At 35.0% G+C, this 26,996-nt stretch overlaps 3 protein-coding genes across 5 annotated transcripts; 2 read left to right on the plus strand and 1 right to left on the minus strand.

The window, feature by feature from the left end:
- Positions 1–1,239: 1,239 nt before the first annotated feature.
- On the plus strand, positions 1,240–2,825 carry LOC116307409 (uncharacterized). 2 transcript variants are annotated; one of them, XM_031717656.2, is made up of 2 exons: positions 1,240–1,451; positions 1,627–2,825. In XM_031717656.2, the coding sequence occupies exon 2, from the start codon at positions 1,635–1,637 to the stop codon at positions 2,280–2,282; it is 648 nt and encodes a 215-aa protein (XP_031573516.2). In that variant the 5' UTR covers positions 1,240–1,451; positions 1,627–1,634; the 3' UTR covers positions 2,283–2,825. The 2 variants fall into 2 exon arrangements, with proteins under 2 accessions (XP_031573516.2, XP_031573515.2); XM_031717655.2 differs by having other exon boundaries at positions 1,240–1,421.
- Positions 2,826–3,147: 322 nt separating this feature from the next.
- Positions 3,148–18,029, plus strand: LOC116307418 (ubiquitin-conjugating enzyme E2-22 kDa). Its single transcript, XM_031717673.2, has 9 exons — positions 3,148–3,308; positions 3,494–3,587; positions 9,955–10,013; positions 10,715–10,797; positions 11,180–11,222; positions 11,996–12,052; positions 13,685–13,748; positions 14,815–14,879; positions 15,603–18,029. The coding sequence occupies exons 1-9, from the start codon at positions 3,246–3,248 to the stop codon at positions 15,684–15,686; spliced, it is 612 nt and encodes a 203-aa protein (XP_031573533.1). The 5' UTR covers positions 3,148–3,245; the 3' UTR covers positions 15,687–18,029.
- On the minus strand, positions 16,303–26,870 carry LOC116307417 (exosome complex component RRP45). Of its 2 annotated transcripts, none has more exons than XM_089039213.1 (15): positions 26,770–26,870; positions 26,354–26,448; positions 25,799–25,918; positions 24,606–24,708; positions 24,161–24,258; positions 24,005–24,044; positions 23,502–23,584; positions 22,613–22,745; positions 22,380–22,468; positions 21,527–21,633; positions 20,850–20,889; positions 20,401–20,428; positions 20,070–20,205; positions 19,497–19,572; positions 16,303–17,938 (listed from the first exon to the last, which is right to left on the minus strand). In XM_089039213.1, the coding sequence occupies exons 1-15, from the start codon at positions 26,839–26,841 to the stop codon at positions 17,818–17,820; spliced, it is 1,341 nt and encodes a 446-aa protein (XP_088895339.1). In that variant the 5' UTR covers positions 26,842–26,870; the 3' UTR covers positions 16,303–17,817. The 2 variants fall into 2 exon arrangements, with proteins under 2 accessions (XP_088895339.1, XP_088895338.1); XM_089039212.1 differs by having other exon boundaries at positions 20,401–20,431.
- Between the last annotated feature and the right edge of the window lie 126 nt (positions 26,871–26,996).

A 26,996-nucleotide genomic window follows, 5' to 3' on the forward strand; every position in this document is an offset into this window, starting at 1 on the left:
TGGAATCCTACGGTAGATGATTCAAAGTATTTCATTTTCACTGGCACTAAAAAGTTTAACGGTTAAAGATTAACACTATTAAGGTTGGAATATATCTTAAAAGTATATTAAATGTGAAAAGATAAATTAATAAACAGAAAAAACTCCTATTCGGATACGTCGGGATTCGAATATCTACCAGCAAAAATTCACTAATTCATTCACGAAAATAAACGATTCCCCACTGCGTGCCATACCCTCGAGACATACGCAGGTCTGAGGCGTCGTATGGACTTTGGACCTGACGGCAATTGAGTCCTCCTGCCCTTGTTTGTACGGATTACGCAGGATAGTGTTCTAGCCGAAGCATCCGGGGAGAGACTAGCCGGCCCCCAGACCATATCTACAGCTAATCCCTTGCACTCTGCCACGCACGGAATCAATGGAAAACTTGATGTTGAAAAGTCTAGTCTATATTGTGCACTGTTCTAACGACTATTGTTGTGATAATGGCAAGGAAATGGGCTTGCAAAACACCGAGTCAAGCCCTGATAAGCGAGGTCAATACCTGGAGGATGGGTGACCTGAAAATGCCTACTCAATCTTTTCTTCTTTTTTCATTCAAAGTAATCGAAACTTTGTTGTTTTTTGCTCGAAATTCCTCATATTGTAATTGATTCTTAAATAATATTTAATCAGGATTCATAATATCATATTTGGTTTGTCTCTGATATTAATAATGGTAGACGTTTCAACCACTGCCAATGGCCTTCATCAGTCAAATGATGGCTTGCGCCAGAACTCCTTAACTAGAAGTGTCCAGTAAAGGTGGCGTCTGACTCGTTTCGGGAGTGAGCTATTTTTAGACAGTACCGCACAACCAATCATATACCTCAAAATTACATGCGCTACTCCGATTGGTCGTTGTGAGTATAGCTATTCTAGCAACGCAGGATTGTAATAACTAAACTTAAAGTTTAGTTAGCAGGTTATTTGTAATTCAAATATGGATTAAAGTGTCAATGTTGGTAGATACAAAAGAACTTACCGAAATAATTAAAGAAAAGGATTCTTTGAAAAGTACGAATTTCAGGCCCATGGCTTTAAATACACTTCAAAATAAATCCTTAATAGTCGTTCAAAAGCTCACTACATGAAAATAATGGCAAAAAATGAAGGTTCAGGATATTTTTATGTCAGGTTTGTGACGTCATTAAAAACATGACTGTCTATTTACAATGAAAAGTGGATCAAGAAAGCACTTATTCAGTACCAATAAGAAAATAAATCCGCTTCTCTGTATTACTTTGGTTGATACGGCAAGGACAGCAAGGACCGCGTAAAAAGTAGCCAAAAGTGAGAATATCCATTCGGATCATTTCATACGTCGTTTAATACAGCTCAGTGGTAGAGTACAAGAAATAAGAAGATATATAGAAAAGGTTGGCTGTCCCTGACTACAAGCAATTACGGTACAAACTCGGACAAAAAGCATCATTTAATTTCGAGCGGTATTACTAAGGAAACAAGTCATGCTTAGAATTGCTTATCAATTTATATACAAATGATTCTATTTCAAGCGGTCAATTTAAAGCTCGACAGGAGCTCTCAACAAGTTATTGTCAGTAACAGTGTATTCAATTTCAGTCCACAGAATGCGTGAAGTCGTTCGCACTTTGTCCAGTGTATCGTACCAGTCCTCGGCTAAAGCTCATGAGTCCCCGCAAGATTCTTCATCTACCGAGGACCTCAAAACAATCGGTCGCTTGAAAGAGGATGAATCAAAAAGAACCAGAGCAGACAATACTAAAGCTTGGCTTCAGGGGCCATTATCTCTCTCTAGAAAAGGATGTCGTTTTGAGTTACCCATGGACATGAAACTGTTAGAGAAGCTTACACCACTAGAATACGTTTCAAACTACTGTCGAATTAACAGCCGAAGAAAAACACTTTTTAGACATTACTTCATGAAGAATGACAAGGATAAAGATGGGAATGTAAATCACCGAGAATTACTAAAAGCACTGCGAGAATTGTACGCGCAAAGTATCTCGGTCCAACAGGTTAACGAAATCTTTCATTCACTTGGTATTGAAAAAATGTGTAAAAATGTAACACTTAATATGTTTCTGGCTATAGCAGCCTTCTCCGAGAGGTATCTGTACAGCTTCTTGAACGACACCTCCGAGTATCAAGAAGAGAAAAGAACGGTGCTTGAGGAAACAGACTTCGGAGCTTTGAGATGGAAGCTTGAAGGATGCGCTGTCAGCGACGAAATGAAGAACATACTATGTGTTCTATAAGAACTAAACATTTTTCAGTTAAATATTTTGCTATATCTATTTAATTTCTTTATTGAAATTGACAGGCAGCCAGGATTGATGCCGTCCGATAGCGCAATCGAACACAACGTGACTTTTCATTTGCGTTTTTAAATCTTTTTAGCTTAAGGGCCCTTTACAAGTAAGGATGGTAACCCTATCACCAGGATACTCTAGCTTCTACATGGTGTCTCTTTATATCTTTTCGTTGTTTCTCCCTGCTCCGTACCCCAGTCTCTGCTCTAAAGGGCTGGTTCTCTCTTCCTCCTTATGACGCGATTACGTCACTGCTTGCTTTTCCGGGGGATTGTGGGATACAATTAAAAATGTGAAATTTTAGGCTTTCCCAGGCCAGCTATGACAAATAGCTCACGAATCGTAAATTATGTAGCTGTTAGTAAAAATTGGTTTATATTCGTTATCACGCTTAGAAATAGGCCTTAGAATACCACAATAATTGTTTTAAAATTTGTAGGAATTTGGTTATTGCTAACGCCGGGCTTATAAAATAAGCTTTTGGTTTAATTCTTAGACTTTAAATGATAGGAGCATTAGTTTTGTCTAAATTGATGCTAATGAGCCCCACCCTGTTAACTTCGTTTTATATTAAACTGGTAAAAATATCCGACATTAGCTGTAAATGCTCCGCGCTGCCATACGACGCTTCAGTCGATGTCTGAAAGAGTGGTCCTAAAATGTAAAAAAAATATATGAAGTGTCTATAAAATAAATCAAAGTGCGTAATGTCTGTTAATAACTATAAAGTGATTGAAAACGCCTGCAGGCTTAAGCCGGTACCTTGGGCTTCCTGTGGTGAAACTAGTACCCACAATGCAATACGATCTAGTGGTCTAGCATTTCCTGACTGAGAAGGGAAATGATTGCACAGTATACCCTGGAAATTCAAAAAAAATCTGGATTGTAACTGATATAACACCTTTAGATATGACTAATATTGCAGTATCTAGAATACAGAGAGAATTCAAGGAAATTATCAGTAGCGAAGAGGTTGGTAATGTATGCAATTTCAAGTTCTTATTTGACTGCAAAGCTCAAAATGTAACTTAAACTTGCTGTCTTTACCGCTCTCTATTCTTTCACGTGTTATTGTTAAGTGTACTTCTTTTTTTGGATCCTTTATTTTTACTACATTTAAAACAATTTATTCTGATGTTTTTTGAATTGAATCACAGGCGCTTCAATGCAAGATAAAAGTTGAACTGGTCGATAATTCTTGTACAAGACTACGCGGTGAAATAGCTGGCCCTCCAGATACACCATTTGAAGGTAGTGCCGAGTTTTATTGGTAATCAAAATGGAGACTATCAAAACTATCAAATATATGCTTCCTTTAATTTGTTCCTTGGGTTTTTCTCGTGATTATGTCATACTATTAATTTAAGTTGCGCTATCAAAACATATTGTCCTAATTGTCTTTTTAAATGATGAAGTACCAAATAACGTACTTTAAATAAAAAATAATGTAAGCTTTTATGCCATTTCCATTAATTCCGTTTATCACACTTGGCTTGGACGTTTTCCACAGTAACTAGCCCCTATAAATATATTTTTCATATTTGACTTTACTACCTGTCAGTTTTCATAAAAACAATGATACCTAGCCAATGATACTGCTTAAGGTGGCTGACTACTTTGGTAAATAATAAACAGAAAATTGAAATTTGAAACTTTTTTCACCTGAAATTGCTGATTTCAAAAATGCAAAGAAAAATGTGGTGTCCCTAGCTTGTTGTTGGGATAATCACTTCAGAATGACATGCGTTTGTACAATTTTGGAAGAATAATAGCGAAAATCAAGCTCTGTACAAAAAAATCATAAAACCAAAATTAAGGAAGAAACATGAGTAATTTTTTTCCAAACACGTAACTTACACTATATTCATTTATACTGATAAAAGTTGTTTTAATAAAGTATTATAGACAATGAAAAAACTTTTTTGTTCAGGTTCTACCATGTGCAAGCTGTCATAAAAATTGAGCACAAAACAAACAGAACGATTTTTTACATTGTTCTAATAAGCAGAATTGTCTTAAACATTGAAAAATAATAGGATATTTAGCAATTATTCACCGAAGGCGAAGTGAATATCGGGGAATATTTACCGAGATGCAAGTCTTTGAGCAGAGAGGTAAATATTCTCCATATTCACTGAGCCTGAGGCAAATAATTGTTTTAGCATATACCAACTGGTGTACAGCTCGTAACTTATTTTTATATACAATAATTCAATAAAAACAAACAAACAGAAACTTGCAGAGTTTTTAGAGGATTTTTAGAGGATAATTCAGCCCCATAGTGGGATTGATAGTATCTCCTTAATATTTATAACAAATTATAGTACTTTGCACTGTTGTATTTTATACCTTGTCGTTTTTAGTGCCTACTACAAAGTAGTAGGCACTATTGTCATCGGCTTGTGAAATTATTAAACACTGTCACACGTATAAACTATCAAGTAAATAAACAAAGCATATTTTCAAAACTTATACCTGTTAATCACATAATATTATTAATATTAACATCATATTATGAAGTAGAAGAGACCTCAAGGGAAAAATTGGTCTAATTCTGGGAGAACATTGTGGCCTTTTCATTGAGAAAACGAGGAAAACGTTACTCAAAATATGATCGTCATTTTGTTTCAGTCATGCAACAGTTGCACAAAGTGAATCTGTATAACACAGGAAGCCCAATTAATCAATATCAACATTTAATAAACCTATACAAACCTTTACTTTCGACATTTAAATTTTTTTCAGCAACACCGCTATTTCAATTACCTATATATCCTTCATATATCTCGATAGTCAGCTACCAACTTCCATTCCTTTCCTGTATAACAATAATTTCTTATGGCAGTAGCCACATGGCTTATTGAGCGCCTATTTTTTAAAGCATTGAGTCAATATGATGGACATTACCAACGATTCACTGACACATTGCCAGCACTACACTGACACATCACCAACACTTCACTGACACATTACCAACACTACACTGACACATCATCAACGCTACACTGACACATCACCAACACTACACTGATACATTACCAACACTACACTGATACATTACCAATACTACACTGATACATTATCAACACTATACTGACACATCATCAACGCTTTACTGACACATCACCAACACTTTACTGATACATCACCAACACTTTACTAATACATCACCAACACTTCACTGATACATCACCAACACTTTACTGACACATCACCAACACTTTACTGATACATCACCAACACTTTACTGATACATCACCAACACTTTACTGATACATCACCAACACTACACTGATACATCACCAACACTACACTGATACATTACCAACACTTTACTGATACATCACCAACACTTTACTGATACATTACCAACACTACACTGATACATCACCAACACTACACTGATACATTACCAACACTTTACTGATACATCACCAACACTTTACTGATACATTACCAACACTACACTGATACATTACCAACACTTTACTGATACATCACCAACACTTTACTGATACATCACCAACACTTTACTGACACATCACCAACACTTTACTGACACATAGCCAACACTACACTGACACATCACCAACACTTTACTGACACATCACCAACACTACACTGATACATTACCAACACTTTACTATTACATCACCAACACTACACTGATACATCACCAACACTACACTGATACATCACCAACACTACACTGATACATTACCAACACTACGCTGATATATTACCAACACTATACTGATACATTACCAAAACTACACTGATACATTACCAACACTACACTGACACATCATCAACACTTTACTGACACATCACCAACACTTTACTGACACATTACCAACACTACACTGATACATTATCAATACTACACTGATTTACACCAACACTACACTGATACATCACCAACACTACACTGACACATCACCAACACTACACTGATACATCACCAACACTACACTGATACATCACCAATACTACACTGATACATCACCAACACTACACTGATACATCACCAACACTACACTGATACATTACCAACACTACAATAATACATCACCAACACTACACTGATGCATTACTAACATTACACTGATACATCACCAATACTACACTGATACATCATCAACACTACACTTATACATTACCAACACTACACTAATACATCACCAACACTACACTGATACATCACCAACACTACACTGATACATCACCAATACTACACTGATACATCACCAACACTACACTGATACATCACCAACACTACACTGATACATCACCAATACTACACTGATACATCACCAACACTACACTGACACATCATCAACGCTACACTGACACATCACCAACGCTACACTGATACATTACCAACACTACACTGATACATTACCAACACTTTACTATTACATCACCAACACTTTACTGATACATCACCAACAATTTACTGATACATCACCAACACTTTACTGATACATCACCAACACTACACTGATACATCACCAACACTACACTGATACATTACCAACACTTTACTGATACATCACCAACACTTTACTGATACATTACCAACACTACACTGATACATTACCAACACTTTACTGATACATCACCAACACTTTACTGATACATCACCAACACTTTACTGACACATCACCAACACTTTACTGACACATAGCCAACACTACACTGACACATCACCAACACTTTACTGACACATCACCAACACTACACTGATACATTACCAACACTTTACTATTACATCACCAACACTACACTGATACATCACCAACACTACACTGATACATCACCAACACTACGCTGATACATTACCAACACTACGCTGATATATTACCAACACTACACTGATACATTACCAAAACTACACTGATACATTACCAACACTACACTGACACATCATCAACACTTTACTGACACATCACCAACACTTTACTGACACATTACCAACACTACACTGATACATTATCAATACTACACTGATTTACACCAACATTACACTGATACATCACCAACACTACACTGACACATCACCAACACTACACTGATACATCACCAACACTACACTGATACATCACCAACACTACACTGGTACATCACCAACACTACACTGATACATCACCAACACTACACTGATACATTACCAACACTACAATAATACATCACCAACACTACACTGATGCATTACTAACATTACACTGATACATCACCAATACTACACTGATACATCATCAACACTACACTTATACATTACCAACACTACACTAATACATCACCAACACTACACTGATACATCACCAACACTACACTGATACATCACCAATACTACACTGATACATCACCAACACTACACTGATACATCACCAATACTACACTGATACATCACCAACACTACACTGATACATCACCAACACTACACTGATACATTACCAACACTACACTGACACATCATCAACACTTTACTGACACATTACCAACACTACACTGATACATTACCAATACTACACTGATACATTACCAATACTACACTGATACATTACCAACACTACACTGATACATTACCAATACTACACTGATACATCACCAACACTACACTGATACATCACCAACACTACACTGATACATTACCAATACTACACTGATACATCACCAACACTACACTGATACATCACCAACACTACACTGATACATCACCAACACTACACTGATACATCACCAACACTACACTGATACATTACCAACACTACAATAATACATCACCAACACTACACTGATACATTACTAACACTACACTGATACATCACCAATACTACACTGATACATCATCAACACTACACTTATACATTACCAACACTACACTAATACATCACCAACACTACACTGATACATCACCAACACTACACTGATACATCACCAATACTACACTGATACATCACCAACACTACACTGATACATCACCAATACTACACTGATACATCACCAACACTACACTGATACATCACCAACACTACACTGATACATCACCAATACTACACTGATACATCACCAACACTACACTGATACATCACCAATACTACACTGATACATCACCAATACTCAGGGTTCGTGCTACTCCTTAAACTCCTTGAAAATTCCTTTGAATTTAATTCACATTTTCAAGGGCACTTGAAAAGCTCTTGAATTTCATGATTTTAGTGAAACTCCTCGAAAACTCCTTGAATTTTTGCTTTGATCATTACTTGCATGGTTCTGAAATTGATCTAGTCAAAACGATTGGAAAATCTGAAAGTCAGCCATGTGTAATCACGGTGCAAAACCTTAGCATAGTTAGCTGAACATACTCCTTGAAAATTCATTTTTGGGTCCTTGTATACTCTTTGAATAGTCCTTGAATTTTAAGTGGTTGCCTTGGCACGAACCCTGAATACTACACTGATACATCACCAACACTACACTGATACATAACCAACACTACACTGATACATCACCAACACTTTACTGATACATTACCAACACTACACTGATACATCACCAACACTTCACTGATACATCACCAACACTTTACTGATACATTACCAACACTACACTGATACATTACCAACACTACAATAATACATCACCAACACTACACTGATACATTACTAACACTACACTGATACATCACCAATACTACACTGATACATTACCAACACTACACTGACACATCACCAACACTACACTGACACATCACCAACACTTCGCTGACACATCACCTACACTTCACTGACACATCACCAATACTACACTGATACATTACCAACACTACACTGACACATCACCAACACTACACTGACACATCACCAACACTTCGCTGACAAATCACCAACACTTTACTGACACATCGCCAACACTTCACTGACACATCACTAACGCTTTACTGATACATTACCAACACTTCACTGATACATCACCAACACTTGCCAACACTTCACCTACAGTCTGCCAATACAGTTGTTTGCAACTAAGCGTGAACATCAGACACTAAAACATGTTCTAACTGGCAGCCAAAATGTTGAAGTTAGTCGACCGGAATGTTGAGGTTTGGCACCAAAGTGCCAGCCTGATGGCAAGGTTTGTTCAAATGTGCATGCACATTGATCTGTTGGTGTTAGTCATGGATTCCTTCCAAAGAGTAGACATAAGAGAGTTTCTAGAAGAGATTGATCCTGATCTCCTTCAGTATTCTTCACATTTTCAAAAAAAAAGGCTTTACTTAAAACAAAAGCATGAAGTACTGGAGAGAAAACGATTTTGATTCTTTCGAGATTGAAGTACCTGAAGGAATTGCGCGCCCAACCATCCAACAAATCATTACGAAACATACACGTTCCGGTTGACTAACTTCAATGTTTCGGCCGCCAGTTAGGATATATTTTAGTGTCCGGTGTTCACGCTAAGTTGCAAACAACTGCATTGGGTTGATTTTGGCCAGGCATAAAGTTCATAATTTCCCTTGCATTTGATCCAATGACCCTCAGTTTTGAGGAGTAGGTAGGACAATTGTAGGAGTTAATTAAATGAAACTAAAAGGTTTTGTTATTTATTTTTACAGGTGGAAAATATATGCTTGATATTGTTATTCCAGAAACATATCCTTTCAATCCACCTAAGGTATGTTGTTTTTATATGTAACTTAAATTCCCCAGGTAAGGTTGAGTGTGTGTGTGTGGGGGGGGGGGGGGGGGTTCTAGGAGTCACTTATTAGAGAGGATGGCTTATGGATTTAATGAAACTAAAATATATATCATCCAGAGATTATAGTGATGTTATATGCACAATTTGTACAAGTTATTTTCATTATTTTGATTCAATTGTGTGAAGGGGGCTTAATGAATTTCTTCCTCTAAAGAGTGGGGCTTATTAGAGAGAGACAGGAGGGTTTACAGTGCAACTACTGTAACTGGGGCGACTTACACCACTTAGACAAGATTATACGAAAGAACCAATTAAAATGTAGAATGGAAACAATGCATTCCAATTTTGGGTAGTAAAGCCAATCAGAAACCTAGACTGCACGAAAATGGTAACTTGACCCTGATGTTATATGTAAACAACTAGATAGCCATTGTCATTTTCTCAGGGGAATTAAAAGATGTTTAGAAAGGTTATTGTTTTCTGCTGCTTTCTGTTATGATTTTTTTTTTTTTTTTTTTTTTGCTTCTAAAGAGTCTGTTGCTCCTTATCGTAATTCTAACTTTATTATAATGACATATCCATCTATCCATTGAAGTAGATAATTGCAAATAAGGAAATCTCTCAAAAATGTACTTGTCTTGATTTACACTTTTTTATTTGTGATTTTTCTTTGTTAGGTGAAATTTACAACGAAAATATGGCACCCTAACATTAGTTCTGTGACTGGAGCTATTTGTCTGGATATTTTAAAAGATCAGTGGTAAGTCTAAGTTCTCAGTAGTCAGATGCTAGAAATGAAAATATATATCAAATGTTTAAACAAGATAGATACACCCTGTAGTCTGAGGGTATTTACTGGCCAGGAGTTCTGGATAGGGAAAACTGTGCCCAAGGTCTTCAAAAATATATGGACCAACGACATATACTATCTGGCCAATCACAGTATTAGGTAACTTGCAATAACACACCTTTATGGTTTTTTGCATTATTACTCTAATATCTGTAAGTAAAATGAACCAATGCAGAATGCATAATATGATACTATTCATCTACCAAACTGCTAATACATGAAGCATACAAATTCAAAAGTATACCAATGTTTTTGAGTTTGTATCATTAAAACAATTCTATTATTTTCATAGGGCAGCAGCAATGACTTTAAGAACAGTTCTTTTATCTATCCAGGTAGGCCATCCTAACAGCTGAGTGTTGGTTGATTGCCTGTACTCAGCAACTACAGATTGATACTTGTAGATCATGTTTGATCAAAGCCAAAGAGGCTTTATTTTCAATGATCATTTGAAAACTTCTCTAATCTAATATCTCAATAATGTTTGCTGGAATTTTTGAATTGATGGTATATCTTTGAAGTACTAATTAAAACATGAAAATACATATTTCTTTAGAACATTTTTGATCAAAGGCAAGATCTCATTATTTTGAAAGTTTGATTTAGTTATATACCAAAAGAATCATTTGTCGGTGCACTTTTGTTATTAGGAAAAATATTTAAAACACTATCAGTTTACAGCTGGACAAAAGGCCATATCAAACCATCAATAACTATATATAATTATAGTAATTTTAATAATTAAAAAGTGTTTGAGCAGCTTTTTGAAACTTAAGTAGTAGGCCAAATGATAAAAATCATGGTCAATCATCAGTGTAAACTTATTGATCTTGGTGGATATAGTCTTGCTTGAGCAAGTACAATTAGTCAACACATCAGTCCACTGTTTATAGTCCACTGCCGCTAGCTGTCATTCTCAATTGATTGATCACCCCATCATGGTCAATAGTGATAGTCACTCAGCTGCATGGGTAATAAATTAAGCAAAACATCTTCATTCTTAAAGAAACAGTCTGAACTAACCATTGCAGAGCTTACATGAAGGTTTTGAAATGGCTTCTGATTAATATAATATGTAGTTTTTGTTGATTTTGACATTGTGATGCAGGCATTATTGGCATCCCCAGAACCTAACGACCCTCAAGATGCTGTAGTCGCAAAACAGGTAAGATTGCACTGTACTTTGTCAGGAAAACAATGTAAACATACAATACACAACATTGAGAATTACAGTTGGAACTTGTAGATAAATTGAATCACCGTGAAAAGGTTGATAGAACTGACGTTTTGGACATTAGTCCTTTGTCAGAGTAAAGTAGAAAGAAAGGATGAGAAGGGGTGAATGAATACTAATTTGCAAAATAAAATGACCAATGAGAAATAAGCATATGAAGAAATGAATGAAAACAAAAGGATAAAAAAAACTATAAGTGAGAAATGGGAAGGGAATGATGACTAATTTAAAGTGAAGCGTTCATTCATCCCATGGGGACTGATGGTGTTGAGTGAGTGAATAAGACGCATTTCTAAAGTTTTGCTGGAATTATTACCGCCATGTAATAAACTTAAACCAAAAACAATTGTGTTAGATTCTGAGTGATTAGTGGAATTAAAGTGGCAGGAAACTGGTTTAGAAAGATCTTGTTTATGAATGTCGTAAAGGCAATCTCTGAAACGATCACCTAGACGTCGGCCAGTCTTGCCGACATATAATGAATTGCAAAAAGAACATTATTTTAATACAGTAAACTACATTAGAAGAAGTACAATCAAAATGATCAGTTTTGGGGCCTTTAACAGAGGTATATGAAGAAATAAAAGGACAAGTATAGCAACATTTATGTGAAGCGCGAAAGGTGCCAGTGTTACTATCAGAGCAAAGAATACTCTTGCCACATTGGATATACTTCCAGTTATGTTGGGATCTCACTGCTAAGTCCACCTCAGTAGCTGTTGTTGCTGTTGACACAAAACTCTTCAAAACTATCAAAACAGCTGATTGATGAAGCTGCGGCACTCAAAGAAGACTTTAACAAACCTTATTTGAAGCCTGGTCCACTGCTGGTGATCTTTGTTTTAATGAAAGTAAATGTAAATCTCAAGCCAACACCTGAAAACACCTTTCACCCTAGAATCAAGCCAAGCCAAAAGAGAATTTTACTCCTAGGTAATCACAGATTACAGCTGGAAGAAATAAATCCTGGTCCAGTGAGTCAGCCAGTATATACTCTTGGGATATATATTTGTAGAAATACAAACAACATCCATAGCAAGGCAATCTTACTTAGGCTATGCAAGGCAGATCTGGGCACCCTAAAAGTACCGATTTGATCAGTACATTAGAGCAAGCTCAGAAGCTTATTGCTACAAAATAAATACCGAATCTGGCTTCAGTCATTGTCCTTGCTACCCATTGGTTACTGACATGAATACTTAGACAAGGTCTTTTTCGTTAAAGTAACTTGTGACTAATTACATTAAATCAGACGGTTGTCCCATGTAAACACTTCTTGCAATACACAAGATCCCCACACACAAGACAACTCCCTTACTTTCTTAATTATTGATTAATGAATGTTATGTTAATTAGAACATTGAATGATTATTTAAGCCACACAAAAGCATTGAAATTGTAATTTTTTTGGTGGGAACCCAGCTGGTATAGAGAGGTTTCCTGTAACGTTAATGAGCATTGGGAAATGATTGTGCTTTAAGCCAGCTTTGTAGAAATTGGTTGTCATACCTGACTATTGTCCATCAAGTAATAATCACTAACTGTTCGTTATGTGTTTTACAGTTTAAAGAAAATATAAAGGCCTATAACATTACAGCAAGACACTGGGCACACACATATGCTGGAGGTAAAATCATAAATTAAAACACAGGGAGACCAATTTAGTTTAAAGTGAATGGTGAAAATAAAATCAGAAAAACTAAATGATTAATTGTTTTTTAAATTCAAGGTCAAGATAATGTCCTCCATAATTCGAAAGAGTTAAAAGATCGATAGAAAAATGCACTAGAACATTTTTTTCATGCGTTTTTCAAGTGAAAAATTTTCAACTGTACTTTCCTCCCTTGTCAGAGTATATATACATAAGAGCGACATTAGGTACCATAGGGGACAATTACATAGGAAAACAAAGGTATGCACAAAAAATAATGTTCTAGTGCATTTTTCATCAATTTTTTTTGTATTATAGAGGATATCATTTATCTTGACCTCGAATTTAAAGAAATTATTTAATTTTTCTGATTTTATTTTCATCAACATTCACTTTAATCTAAATTGGGCTCCCTGTGATTAAAATTGATTAACTTATATCTTCATTGTCATTTTTGTTAGCATAATTTGCAGAAGTAGGTACAGTGACAGAAAGGTGCAAAACTTTCTTTTATAGAATCTGATATTTATTAGACTCAATCAATAAATATATAAATGAATAAAATACTGGTAAATTGACATTAATTGTTGAAGCATAAGTCGCTGGGGGGTATTCTGGGTAGTTGATATCCCGGTCCTTCAGAGTGTTTGCATACAGAAACATGCATAAAAAGTGACAAAATGCTTTGTTTAGTAATTACTTGAATCAGTGTTTTAGAGCTGCAAATCTGTGATATGCATAAGTCTCATTACCTTTACCCAGAACACCCTTCTGTCTTCAATGTTTATTCAATTTGTCATAGTTTCAGTAATTTAGATAATGGAATGATTTATTTTACATTCTATGTGATTGTTATAGATAGTACTGATATAAATGAATTGTCAATTGGATTATATGATTATGAGCCATCATAATTCTTGTGCATTCATATATTTTACAATATGTCCATGTAGTGCATTTGCATTGCGAGATTAAATTTCAAGGTTTTTAAAAATTAACTTTTGTTTTTCCAAGAATATTTTAACATGCTGTTTTTTTTTAGCCGATTCACCAGTTCAAGAATGTGATCGAAAGATTAAACAACTCATGGAAATGGGTTTTCAAGAGGTAAATACATTGTTTGTAGTAGTAATAAGTTATGCGTTCGGTGTGTATATAATGAAGTAGAGAGAATAAGAGAAAAATATCAAATGCCCTTGGCAGGATTCGAACCCACGTCTTCGGTATTCTAGTCCGATGTGTTAACCACTACACTAAAAGGACCAACCATGCTGGTAACGCAGCCAGAATATGAAATGTAGGGTCGTCGTGAGGATCCCAGAGCGATATTTTTTCTCTATAGATAAGTTGAACACCGTAAATATGTACGCAAAGATTAGACATAGTATAGTAGTAATAAGTTATGCGTTCGGTGTGTATATAATGAAGTAGAGAGAATAAGAGAAAAATATCAAAAGCCATTTGGTATTTTTCTCTTATTCTCTCTACTTCATTATATACACACCGAACGCATAACTTATTACTACTTATTACTACTATACTATGTCTAATCTTTGCGTACATATTTGCGGTGTTCGAATCCTGCCAAGGGCATTTGACATTGTTTGTAGGACTTATTTATCACTAAGTGATGTTGTGACTTGATGATTGAAGTAAGAACAATCTGCATTAAAAATCAACCTTTTTATCATAGTATAAAATGCAGTCACTCATCAAAAATTAAAAATCTTTTTTTTTCTTTTTTGGCCTGTCTGGTTGGGATGACAGGTTTGTAAAACATTAGAACAGTCATTTGTTTTAATCATCTTATGTTTTTGTTCTTTTATTCAGAGCCAAAGCAGAGTTGCACTGTCTACATATTCCTGGAATGTAGAAAGGGCAGTGGAGTCTCTATTTAATAGTAACAGTACTTAACAGTACTAGTATGAATACTTTACTAATAGATTTGCATTTCACTCTTATTGACTGGGACCCAGGAAATTAGTGTATCTTGTGGTCTCAAGACAAGTTCTCTGTCAATAAGGTGTTTTGTTATGCACCAACGGCACCAGCACACCAATTGTCAAAAAACACAAAAACCATTATGGGATTTTTTAAAAACTTAGTTTTCAGTGAAATGACTTTTGGTTATCAATTACGTGGCACCCTCTTGGCCAATGAAAAGAGAGAAAAATGATGTTTTACACTTTGTATCTAGCAATATAGCCTTTTTTCTCAAGTTTGCGTGCCCCTCCCAATTTAAGAAACTTGATGGGCCATGATACCAGAACAGGAGCTTTATGAGGATTATCATTTGACGATTTTTTTGATAAGAATTCATAAAATGAAATATTCTCCTCTTTAAAACTGGCTTCTCAATTTCACTGAATTGGTGTTTTTCAGTTTAATGTGGCCCATCAAGATTGTATGTGTATGCAACCTTGAGAAAACAGTCTATTAGATTTATCTCACATTAATTTTATCCAGGAAATGTGCTCAACTTAAAAAAACTAGGATGAAGTTTTTTGAGCTAATGAAAAATTACAAAATGTTCTGATGAGTTATTACCTTTTATTATTGGTATCATCTAGCCTTGTAAAGTATTGAACACTGATAAGAGTTTTTACAGGTGTGAAAATCTTTGACAGTCACGTATCACCACTGATCATGGGTGTCAGGAGACCTGTTGGGTTTACTAAAGTGGTTCTGAGTTAACTCTTGAAACAAAGCTTATTTTCTAGAGTACAATAGTAATACTTACACCAACATTTATTTCACAGGTTTATGAAAATGACTCTATCCCACGTATCACTCAGGAGTGCTTGTTTACATCATAGCTGCCATGTTGGTTGATGATAACAAAGCAATCCTCATTAGCTTTTCATTTTAGATCAACCAACAAGAAGGTTCTTTCATTGTTATTTATATCTCAAAGAAGGGATTTAAATCAAGTAGTTGCACTTTAAGAATTCTACAGATTTTGATAGTATTGCAAAATATTAACTAAGGTTGCTGATAAAATTCTATTTCACAAATATCCCTGTCTTGAGGAAAACAGCTCTCGTAATCACTAAATCACTAATGAAATACACTGAATAAAGTTGCTGAGTATAACCATAGTTAATGGAGCAGAATGGTTAGGAAACCTATTGTTCTATGTTTTTGTTCGTTTTTATCCATTGTTATATGACGTTGACAGTGCACAGTGAAGGAAAAGTTTCTCCATTTGCTCACAGTATTAGGGAATGTAAAAGTTTTTTTCCCTTAAAAATCGTTCTAAATTATCTATTGTTTGTTAATTAATTCTATATGATTAATATTAATTGTTGATTGAAAATGAAATTGCCCTTTTTAATGCTTTTTTATTTATCATCTAGTAACTTAACTGTATCTGCGTGAAAATATTTATCTGCATAGTTTGTGGTCATCAAATGGAAGTTTTCACTTTCAAAATGTTCATAAATGAAAATAATAAGGAAATGAGCATTTTCAGCCATACTTGCTTTGGTCCATTATGCACGGTCAGTATCACGTGATGGTACAATTCAACATCAAAGGCAAAGCAATAGCTTTGTTCTATGGAGTTTCCAAACCATTCCACTCCATTAACTATGGTATAACTTTGCACTGTGTAGTGTTATTAAATAAAATTTTTATGAATTGCTTCAGACACTTTTTTGCAAGTTATGTTCTTGGATAGTCCCACAGAGAAGGTCGTTCTTAGCAGCAGATACTCATGACAAATTCCAATAGCTTTTCATGCTATGTCCTCTTATTTAACAGCTTATTTTTTATTTGATCACACCAAAAGCCCTTAGGGTAAGATTACTCTTGTGTAGTGGAGGTTCATGCCCAACAACGATATCCCACACGACTGACCAGGGTGATCAGAACGATTGAGAGGGGTTCATCACTTGTGACACTGGTGTAAAAATGCCATTATCCAGGATCAAATCCTCTATCTGCACAATAGGTTAATAGTAATTTATGTAGTTTTCATCAATCCTTTATTACAATAATTGTAATAAATGATTGATGAAAGCTACATAACCTATTGTGCAGATTATTAGGTTCTTTTCTTCTTCCTCTTTTTATTTTTCTTTGTTGCTGATGAAATTGCTGTTTGCTTTTCATTGGGATTTTTCACAGTGTTTGGGTCAGTCACAAGTGGAGTTTCGAGGGTAGGACTGAAATAATAATACAAATTTTAAAATTTACATTTCTTTAGGTTATGTAATTCAATAAAAAGAAAAAACAAAGGAAGCCCAAGTATTAAAAGCTGTACCTGTGTGTTCATTGTCTGTGAGCATAATTGCTCTACACCTAAGAGCCCTTTATAATTATTCTTACTGCGTTAATGCTTAACAAAATGGCTTTCATCAAGTTTGTGCAGGGAGGCTCTGGGAGCTTATCAGTCATTTTTACCATTCCCTGTTAGCAGTTCAGTTAATTTTAACGAGTTAAAAGTTCAAATTAACTGAAACAGCTTAGTAACAGCATACACACATATAGTTAAATCCCAATCATGAACCCTAGGCTTTTACAATTTCATAACATATCATATAACCTGGGGTGGGGATATTTATAAAAGGGAGAAAAAACTGTCTGAAATCCTTTGTATCAATTTTTTAAATGGTGTCCATTTTATTTGAATACTTTTCCTGCATCAATAGTTGTAAAGGCTTTGTAATGCAAATGTGCTCAGAAGAACTATAATCATTGGAGCAGATTGTCTTGATTGCTCTATGGGGCTGCAAGGCTGGTATTCAATTCACCTTTTTTGCGCTAGCTTGGATTGTGTTACGGTCACCAAAAAGTTCGGACATCGTTCTCGTATTTCCATACAAATTCACTGACTTTAAAAGAGAAAATTTAGGTAGATTTCTTTAGTTAGCTATCTTAACAGCAGTAAGAAAAGCTTCAATCGAGCTAGAAGAATGATCATTTACTTGTATTTAGAGAACTAACTAAACATTAAAGGGGCACTTGAATGAAAATGGATAAAACTTGGAAATGACTTTAAACTTAATTAAATGTATCTATATGGCCCCAATCTTAGCCAAGCAACATATTTTCTTCACAGTAAAATGTCTCGGATAAAAATTATCAATTTTATTTAGCATATAAATTGTGAGTAAATGACGTCATTTACTCAACCCTAGCTGTTGTTCTTTTCTCTTTTAACCCAAAATATCTCAACAGCAAGTGGCTCCCAGGCTAAAATTTTCACTAATCTGGTTTACGTAATCATAATTGAGTCTAATTATCGTCAAATACTTCAATTATTCGGACTTTGAAAAATTGGGGTGTTTTCATCCAAGTGCCCCTTTAACCAAGTAAATAGTTTATTTAGAGTCAGTACATTTGTACGGAAATTCGAGAACAAAGTCAGAACTTTTTGGTGACCGTAACACAATCTAAAACAGCTTATACCACGTGACGGCTAGTGCCAAAAAGGTGAATTGATGGAGGGAGTTTATTACCGGGTAAGGGGCTTATGATTGACAAGAAATTTCCATAAGCAGACAGATGGCTTAAAATCGGGGGTTTATAACTGGGATTTTATGGTAGTAGATAAAGAGCCTGGGTGTCAAGTGGAATAATAATGGGGTAATAATGGTATTAGAATAATTCTCTGTTGGTAGAGCCTAACAGAGATAAAAATATATCATCCTGAATATTGGTGTACAAGTTTGCATATGTCTTGTGATACATCTCAAGAACCTTCAACATTATCCCAATTACCTTTTAGTGGAAACTTTCTCGGAAGTCAGAATTACAACATCTTCCTCTTCACTGTCCTCGTCAGAAACAACTTGGGCTACAAGTTCCGAATAAGAAATGGAAACATTAAGATTGCATTAACTTATTTTTAAAATAACAATAGAGTACAAACACTATAAGTGTGTAACATAAATACCACTAAATACTTCTAAATTATGCTAATCCTATTGTTTTCTATTGTTTAATTAGCACTATTTACTACTAAATAGTGCAAAGTGTTGCACACTTTTATTTCGTGTTTGTACTCTAACTATAGCTGTAGACTAGGCAGACTTCTTTTCCATTGTTAAGTCATAGTATATCTACCAAGTGCATATGCTAAGATCAAGCAAAGTTTCAATCGCCTCTAGTGTGAATACCTGAAAAGTTTTGCGGTTTAAAATTATAAGGATTTACACAAGTCATCATGTTTTACCAGTAGTATGCACATTTTAAATGCTTTGCATGCTTATTAATTTATTATAACTTTTCTTTTCATTTCCCTCTATTCATTAAACATTTCAATAATGCAAACTAGGATAAAAGAGTGTTTACTTTTTGTCTCAAACATAGGTGACTTTGAAACTGCTGCTTTTTCTTCATCAGATTCAATGATAATGAGGTCTGGCTCTTCTTGTAAGCTGCTCCATGTGTTTTCTCCTCCGTGTCCAATCTGAGCAGTACCAGGACCCTGAAAATACAATAATGCACTTTTCCCTTAATTACAGTACTTGAAGAAGTGATGGCACAAGATTGAAGCAGTAAAATTTTAGTTTATTTAACAAACACACACACCCACATCTAGAGGCAACATTTATAAAAAATTAAATTAATCAAGTTTCTGTTGACTGCATGTTGAGAGACTCGAATAAACCTCTTTACTTACAGGAACCTTCAGCTCTGAATGCCAGTTACTACTAGGTTTAAGTTAAGTTAAAGGAAATACAGTATTTGATGATTTATTGATATAATATTCTTATTCTATATTATATTCTTATTCTATAATATAAACACTCCTTTCTACCACCTCTCTCTTTTACTCCGACGAAGGACTAGAGTCCAAAATGTCAGTAAGTTTTTTCATCTTTTCAAACTGTATAATTTACCTTTTTATCATTAATATTAGAAGAATCCAATGCAGTATAGAATATTTGGCAGCTGGCAAAAAAGCCCTTTTTTCATTTTGTTTAATTTCTCATTTTCTCATTACTTTCTTAGTAATTGAATGCAATGAGCAAATAAAATTAAAATTGGATTAAATGAACAAATAAAGGCTGGAAAGAAAAGGCTAAAAGGAGTAAACGATTTTCTCTCACACTAGAATTCAAAGGATACTTTTGTTCACCTAATGACCTACATGCCTTCTTGCTTTGCTCTGTAAAAAGAGAGAAAAGATAAAATGAATCTTGAAGGTAAGGTACAGCACTATTCTGTGCATGACTTGGGATTCATTCATAGAACTCCAGCAGTTATTTATTGAAAAGATGACATGACTTAATAGTAATCTTTATTTGGGGCATCTGCAAGTACTGTTTCTGCACACTCGGTTAGCTCTGCATTTCACGGCTAACAAGAGGGCTCAGAAATTTGTTACACTGTTTCTTTAGAAATTCCAAAGCCTCTGCCTGATAAAATGAAATGTTCCTGAAGGACACAACAAATCATAGCCTTGACTTCTCTCCTTCCTTCCTTCTCCTTCTCCTCTTCCTTCTTTTTCTCCCTTTTCCCATCCTATATCCCCTTCACTTGGGAGCCTTTATGTAGGCTACAATTTGAAAATATAAATGCAGCATTGAAAACATTTGAGTACATTTTATAATTCCATTTATGTTTGAATGAGGATAAGACTAAACACCAGCCTTAGATTAAACAGAGAGCAACAAAGAGTTGATTTTAAGAATTTTGCCAATTGTGTGATTTCACAAATTATTGTGGATGATTCACATAGAGAATTATAGGTCATTTGGGAAACCATTGCAGTTAGTGCAAAATAGCCTGTAGCAATATATTACCTGAGGCATTCTGTAAAGCATCTGTTAAGTCCATCTCTGTTGACTCCGTTATCATTGTCGTAATATGGTTCTTGGCTGACTCAAAGACCCCAACTTTACCAATCATTCTGCACATTAAACATCCAAAAAATGCAATGAACTCTGAACACTAGAAAATCACACAATAAGGAAATGTTCCTAATTCAAATAGACAGGTATTATTAATTTTAGACGCTTAAAAATTTCAAATCATAATTTCAAAAAGTTCTCAGATGCACATGTAGGACAGTACATAAATACAACGTACAAGGCATGTCTTAATGGCTAAATGTATTTTCTCCCTCTCCTAATAATACGGAAAAATTATGCCCCTCCCCACACAAACACACACTAATATACATGTCCATTGATAAGAATCAGAGGGAGTAAGCTTTACTTCATTTATTCATATGAACAGAAGGCAAGTTGCTCTCCTCCCTGATACTGTAATTGATTGATTGATTGATTGAAGACTTAATTTAATGAGGGTGACATGTGACAGTAATTTTGTTAACTGAATAACTTGTGGCCCTTGAGTTTTTTGTTTTTTGTTTGTAATACTGTAGTTTAACATGAATATAGAGATGCTATTAATTCAGAAGTGTTTGTTTGGTCACACTTGAGAATGCGAGACATGTTTATGTAAAAATTGATTTATACTATTCCAACATTTAGTTATTTATTGTAATAACATGTTTCATTTTATTATTTCAATTAGGGTATATTTGAAAATAAAAATAAAATAAATAAACAAAGAAATAACAAAAGGAACAAAGGAACAAAGAAAGAAAATGAATGAATGAATGATGAAAAGATGCAGTGAATGAGCCATTACCTCTCTTGTTCATCTTCCTCCAAAGCATCTTTGATGAGTTGTGTTATTTCTTCCACTTTTACAACTGCAATTTTTGAACATCGAATAATCTGCAAGTACATCACGGTAAAAAACATTAATTCTATGTCTTTAAATTTTATATCATTTTGTTATTTTTTCATCTATTTTTCAGTTATCATTTTATTATTATTTTACATTTGAATAAAAGATAAAACACCTCAATGATCAGTTACCTGTTCAGTTTCAAGAGATACTCCCCCACCCATGACAGCACCACAGATCTCCCTGTGAATGTTCATTGCCATCATCATGTGACCATCCATAATGCTTTCTTCTTTGTCACTTGGATCAACTAATAGCAAACCACTAGCAAAAAATACAATTACACTTTTAGCTAGTCATTAATTCAAAATATTCATTCATTTGCACTGAGCATTGGTTCAATAAAATCACTGTGCATTCATTACCTGGGGGGTACTCCCTAAATTCGCTATACGGGTATGTGCCGCCAAACAGGGTATGGTTTTCATTGATTCTACTCTGGAATAGGGTATATAAAATCGCGCTCGCTCTGGGACAGGGTATATGAAATCACACTCTTTCCTCTCTGGAACAGGGTATCCATTTTTGCAATACCGGAACCGGTTATGATTTTCAGCGATCTTGCTCTGGAAGAGGGTATAAATTTCAGTGATCTTACTCTGGAACAGGGTCAGGGTTCACTGGGCTCAGCTGCACATCCCTACCCTAAACGGGCAAGAGTACCCCCCCCCCCCCCCCCCGGATTCATTAATGCCATACAGCCCACTGATAGTGAAGGGGAACACAATTTCCTTCCTGGGATATCAGCTTCTTTACCTTAAGCAAAGTTTATACGTCACTGTAAAAGCACTGCTAAGCAGGCTAATACACGTAATTACATGTACATGACCCAGAAAACAAGCTCAGATTCCAGAGATCAGAGTTTCTTGCTGTTAACAGTAAAGACGACAATTTAAGTCATCATGGAAGCTATAACCAAGAACTCTGGGATTAAAGGCTTTTTTGCACTGGGCATGGAAATGTTCAAATGTAAAGACTGGTAAAATTTATCATTTAAAAGGATATAAAAACATTACTTACCCATTATCAAAAAAAGCAAAAGTTACACATATTGGCATATGAAGAATGCTCAGTGGTACGGGATCTCTGTCTTGTGGAGAATGCTGTTAAATATTTATAGTATACACTATGTTTAACAGCGGTTATTAATTCAGATTAGACAACATAATTATTTTAACCAAGCTGATCATGGTAATTTGATTTAACCATTATGTGACGGCAGCCATAATAGATGGCAGGAACAATACAATCATTTTACACAAGAAACAATTCAATTTCCAAGAAGTTTGTTAGTTTGTTTAGTTTTTCTAGCTGAAAGTTTTTCACATAGGCACTTTTGTAAACAATATTATGTTTATTCCCGACCCCAGACATGTATCCTTTTGTGCTTGATTAAAAAACCAGAATATCAAAAAACAGCTATTGGTGTATATAACTCAAAGGGGACCCTGTGTCCTATTGTGCAGCTGCACCAGTCTACAGGCAAAATCTCAAATAAATAAATGAATAAATTTCCTACTTACAACTGTTACATCTTCACCAACAACTGAAACATCAGGTCTCCTGTGTATATATAATCATATGAACATTAAATTTGATATTGCTAAAAAATATAAATCAATGACAGTCATATACAGTTAGTCTTTCACAAAATGCTCCTTCAGAGATTAAAAACTTACTTAAAATGAGTCAAAGCAGTGATTGCAGCAATACTTGCACAGTCTAGAATATTTCCACCATGATCAAGAACTTGGATATCAACATGAACTGACCATACCTGAATAGATTAGCTTATTAATAAAGCATTATTTCCTATTTGATTCTTGATTTCTTATACTATAATAATAACAATAAAAAATATAATAAGGGAGTAGTCGTGAAGTTAAGGGGGTGGTGGAAGGTTCGGGGTAAAAATAGGGAGTAGATTACACAATTTTGAACTTCTTAAAAGGAATGGGCCGTCTATAAAACTGAATATTAAATTTTAAATAATTTACACTTCTGTGAATGGAAAATTGGGGGGTCATCATTTTTTTGACCTTGTTTTATAGTCCTTCAAATCCCCCCTTTACTTTATGACCAGTTCCTAACAATAATAATAGCATTTATATCATAACATCAAACCTTTTCTCCTGCAACAATACAGAGCGATTCCATATCCACAGCTCTAGATTCTATGAAGAACCTTTCCATAAATCGATTGAGTTCAATTCCATATTCTGTCATCCTAGAAATTAAAAAATTTAAGAAAATTAGCCAATTTTGAACCCAGAGTCTTGTTTCTTACTGTGCAAGTTTGATAAAATGCTGAAAACTCTAGTAAGCCTTAGAATTTCAACCATTGTTGTGATTGGATGGTGCTCAAAATGTTCTCAAAATACCTCCAATACCACTTGGCAGAAAATATAAACAAAAAACCCCTTAAGATTAGCAAATAACAAAAGGCTTTTAGGAATGACATTAGAGGTCAGACCAAACACAGCATTGATCAGAAATAAAAACTTTTTTTTTTCTTGTAAGTAAAATAAAATAAATAAGTTTTGGTAGCTTGATTGTTTTCTGGCATTTCATTGAGTATCTGCAGTTCAGGGTTTGAAAGTGAACAAGCCAGAAATATCTACTTAACTTTACTAGTAAGTTATAAAGTTGAGGGAAGCTTCTAATATAGGTAATCTGTAGTTCAAGAAATTATCCATACCCCCTCCCCCCCCCCCCTCACGAATACTTTTTTCAGACCCCCTACCTCCAGAAATTCCAATTTTCTTCCATACCAACTCTGTAATTTTGTTCTTTCTCTGAATCCCCCTACAGCTTGGAATTTCCAAATTCCTCTGATGGGGGGGGGGGGGGGGGGGGAATGGATGATGATTTTTGGAACTACACAATAATATCATTTTACAAATTAGAATCATTTAGGGAAGCACCGGTGGTGTGTGCTGCTAATGCGCCAACTCTCACCAATGCGGCCCGAGTTCGAATTCCTGCCGATCTCAATGTCGTATGTGAGAAGAGTTGTTTGTTGGCTCTCTCCTGTGCTTCAAGGGTTTTTCTCCAGGTTCTCCGGTTTTCCTCCCTCCTAAAAATCAACTACTAAATTCTAATTCGATCTTTGGGCTTTCACCTAGTTTGGAGCCTAGCTCTGTTGTGATTGTCCCACGCGGTGATATACAACAGTTAAAGCTAGTAGATTTTAGATTTTTTAGATTATTTTTGTTGATAGATCTTCTTAGTCATATTATCAGACATTCACAGTTGGCTTCTACTACTCTAAACCATATATTTTCTTGCATTAATTATATATATATATATATGCTTACCTTCCTGCCTCAAATACTGGAGATGCCATTGAGGACAATTCAATATTGATAAATAACTGTCCCTCTGTTTGTCTGTTTTGTCTTGGCTTTGTTATCTCACAAGAAACTTGAGCTAAAACCCTGTAAGATAGCAATAAGAAAATGAAGAAATAAAAAATGTGTGTACATGCTGTATGTAGTTAGTTATAATTAGCTAAAGCATAGTTCAACATTGGGGGAGGGGTGTGCATCAACCAGTTAAGGTAAGAATCACAGAATTCAAAGCTCTGGTAATATATATAAGATACTTAGATAGGCATACTGTACTCCTAAGGTAACTTACACTAATACTAGGAGATAACTAAAACAATAAGACTAACTAGGTCAAGCATCAATGTGCAATTAAAATAGAAATTAACAAATAAATGATACATATTTGGAGTGACAAACTTGATTGGACCCTTACTTGAGGGCCTTGGGAAATGTTCAAAATAAACAATTGGGCATGTGAAAATTAAACCTGGGAGTCCCTCCAAAATGAACTATCATTCTTGGAAGGGTACAAGTTTTGTTTACCTGGTTTTTCCTAATTGAACTTCACAATGACCTCTATCTACATCAAAGGACAACTTGATCTTTCTGTAGTCATAAGTTTCTCTTCCATCAAGTCTCTTCAAGGCAACACACACACACACACAAACAAATCAGTTGGATTGGAAAAGATGCTCAAATGATTGGGCTAGCTGTGGTACAGGAGTGTTGACAACAGTACAGCAGTTGACGGCCGTGTATTTGAGCATATTTAAACACATAATTAATAGTAATAACTTCAAAAGAGAAGTTGAAATGCAAAAATAAAGTTAGGAACTTGCAAATATTATAAATCTAAACATCAGCAACGTGCTTGCCTACCAGGAAAGAACCAGTCAAATTGTGAAATAAAAACCACAAAAAGTTCTTAAGATGAGTAAATTTAAATGAATTAAATATACCTTTCTATCTCGAATGCATTTCAAAATAAAATCTTTCTCGCAAAGAGGCAAAACGACACTACTCGCCTTCATGGTAGAAACTGCCAAAAATGCATGTGCTTTATGTGGATTCCCTGTGTGCGAGCTTAAAAGGGAGTATGGGCACTAAATACTGCTGATCACACAGAGATCGCTGGCACTTGATCTTAATCTTAATTTGTCTAATGTTCTCAAAATACCTCCAATAT

This window comes from Actinia tenebrosa, unplaced genomic scaffold (assembly GCF_029948245.1).
Source record: "Actinia tenebrosa isolate PJP-AT-01 unplaced genomic scaffold, QUT_ActTen_1.0 PGA_scaffold6__47_contigs__length_16458017, whole genome shotgun sequence".
NCBI lineage: Eukaryota > Metazoa > Cnidaria > Anthozoa > Actiniaria > Actiniidae > Actinia > Actinia tenebrosa.

Coding starts and splice junctions, on each gene's coding strand:
- LOC116307409 (XM_031717656.2), top strand. CDS start 1,635: ATGCGTGAAGTCGTTCGCACTTTGTCCAGTGTATCGTACCAGTCCTCG.
- LOC116307418 (XM_031717673.2), top strand. CDS start 3,246: ATGACTAATATTGCAGTATCTAGAATACAGAGAGAATTCAAGGAAATT. Junction 3,309..3,493: donor AAATTATCAGTAGCGAAGAG/GTTGGTAATGTA, acceptor ATTGAATCACAG/GCGCTTCAATGCAAGATAAA. Junction 10,014..10,714: donor ATCCTTTCAATCCACCTAAG/GTATGTTGTTTT, acceptor TTTCTTTGTTAG/GTGAAATTTACAACGAAAAT.
- LOC116307417 (XM_089039212.1), bottom strand. CDS start 26,841: ATGAAGGCGAGTAGTGTCGTTTTGCCTCTTTGCGAGAAAGATTTTATT. Junction 22,746..23,501: donor TTTGCTTTTTTTGATAATGG/GTAAGTAATGTT, acceptor ATTTTTTGCTAG/TGGTTTGCTATTAGTTGATC. Junction 21,634..22,379: donor GAGGAAGATGAACAAGAGAG/GTAATGGCTCAT, acceptor TTTAATGTGCAG/AATGATTGGTAAAGTTGGGG.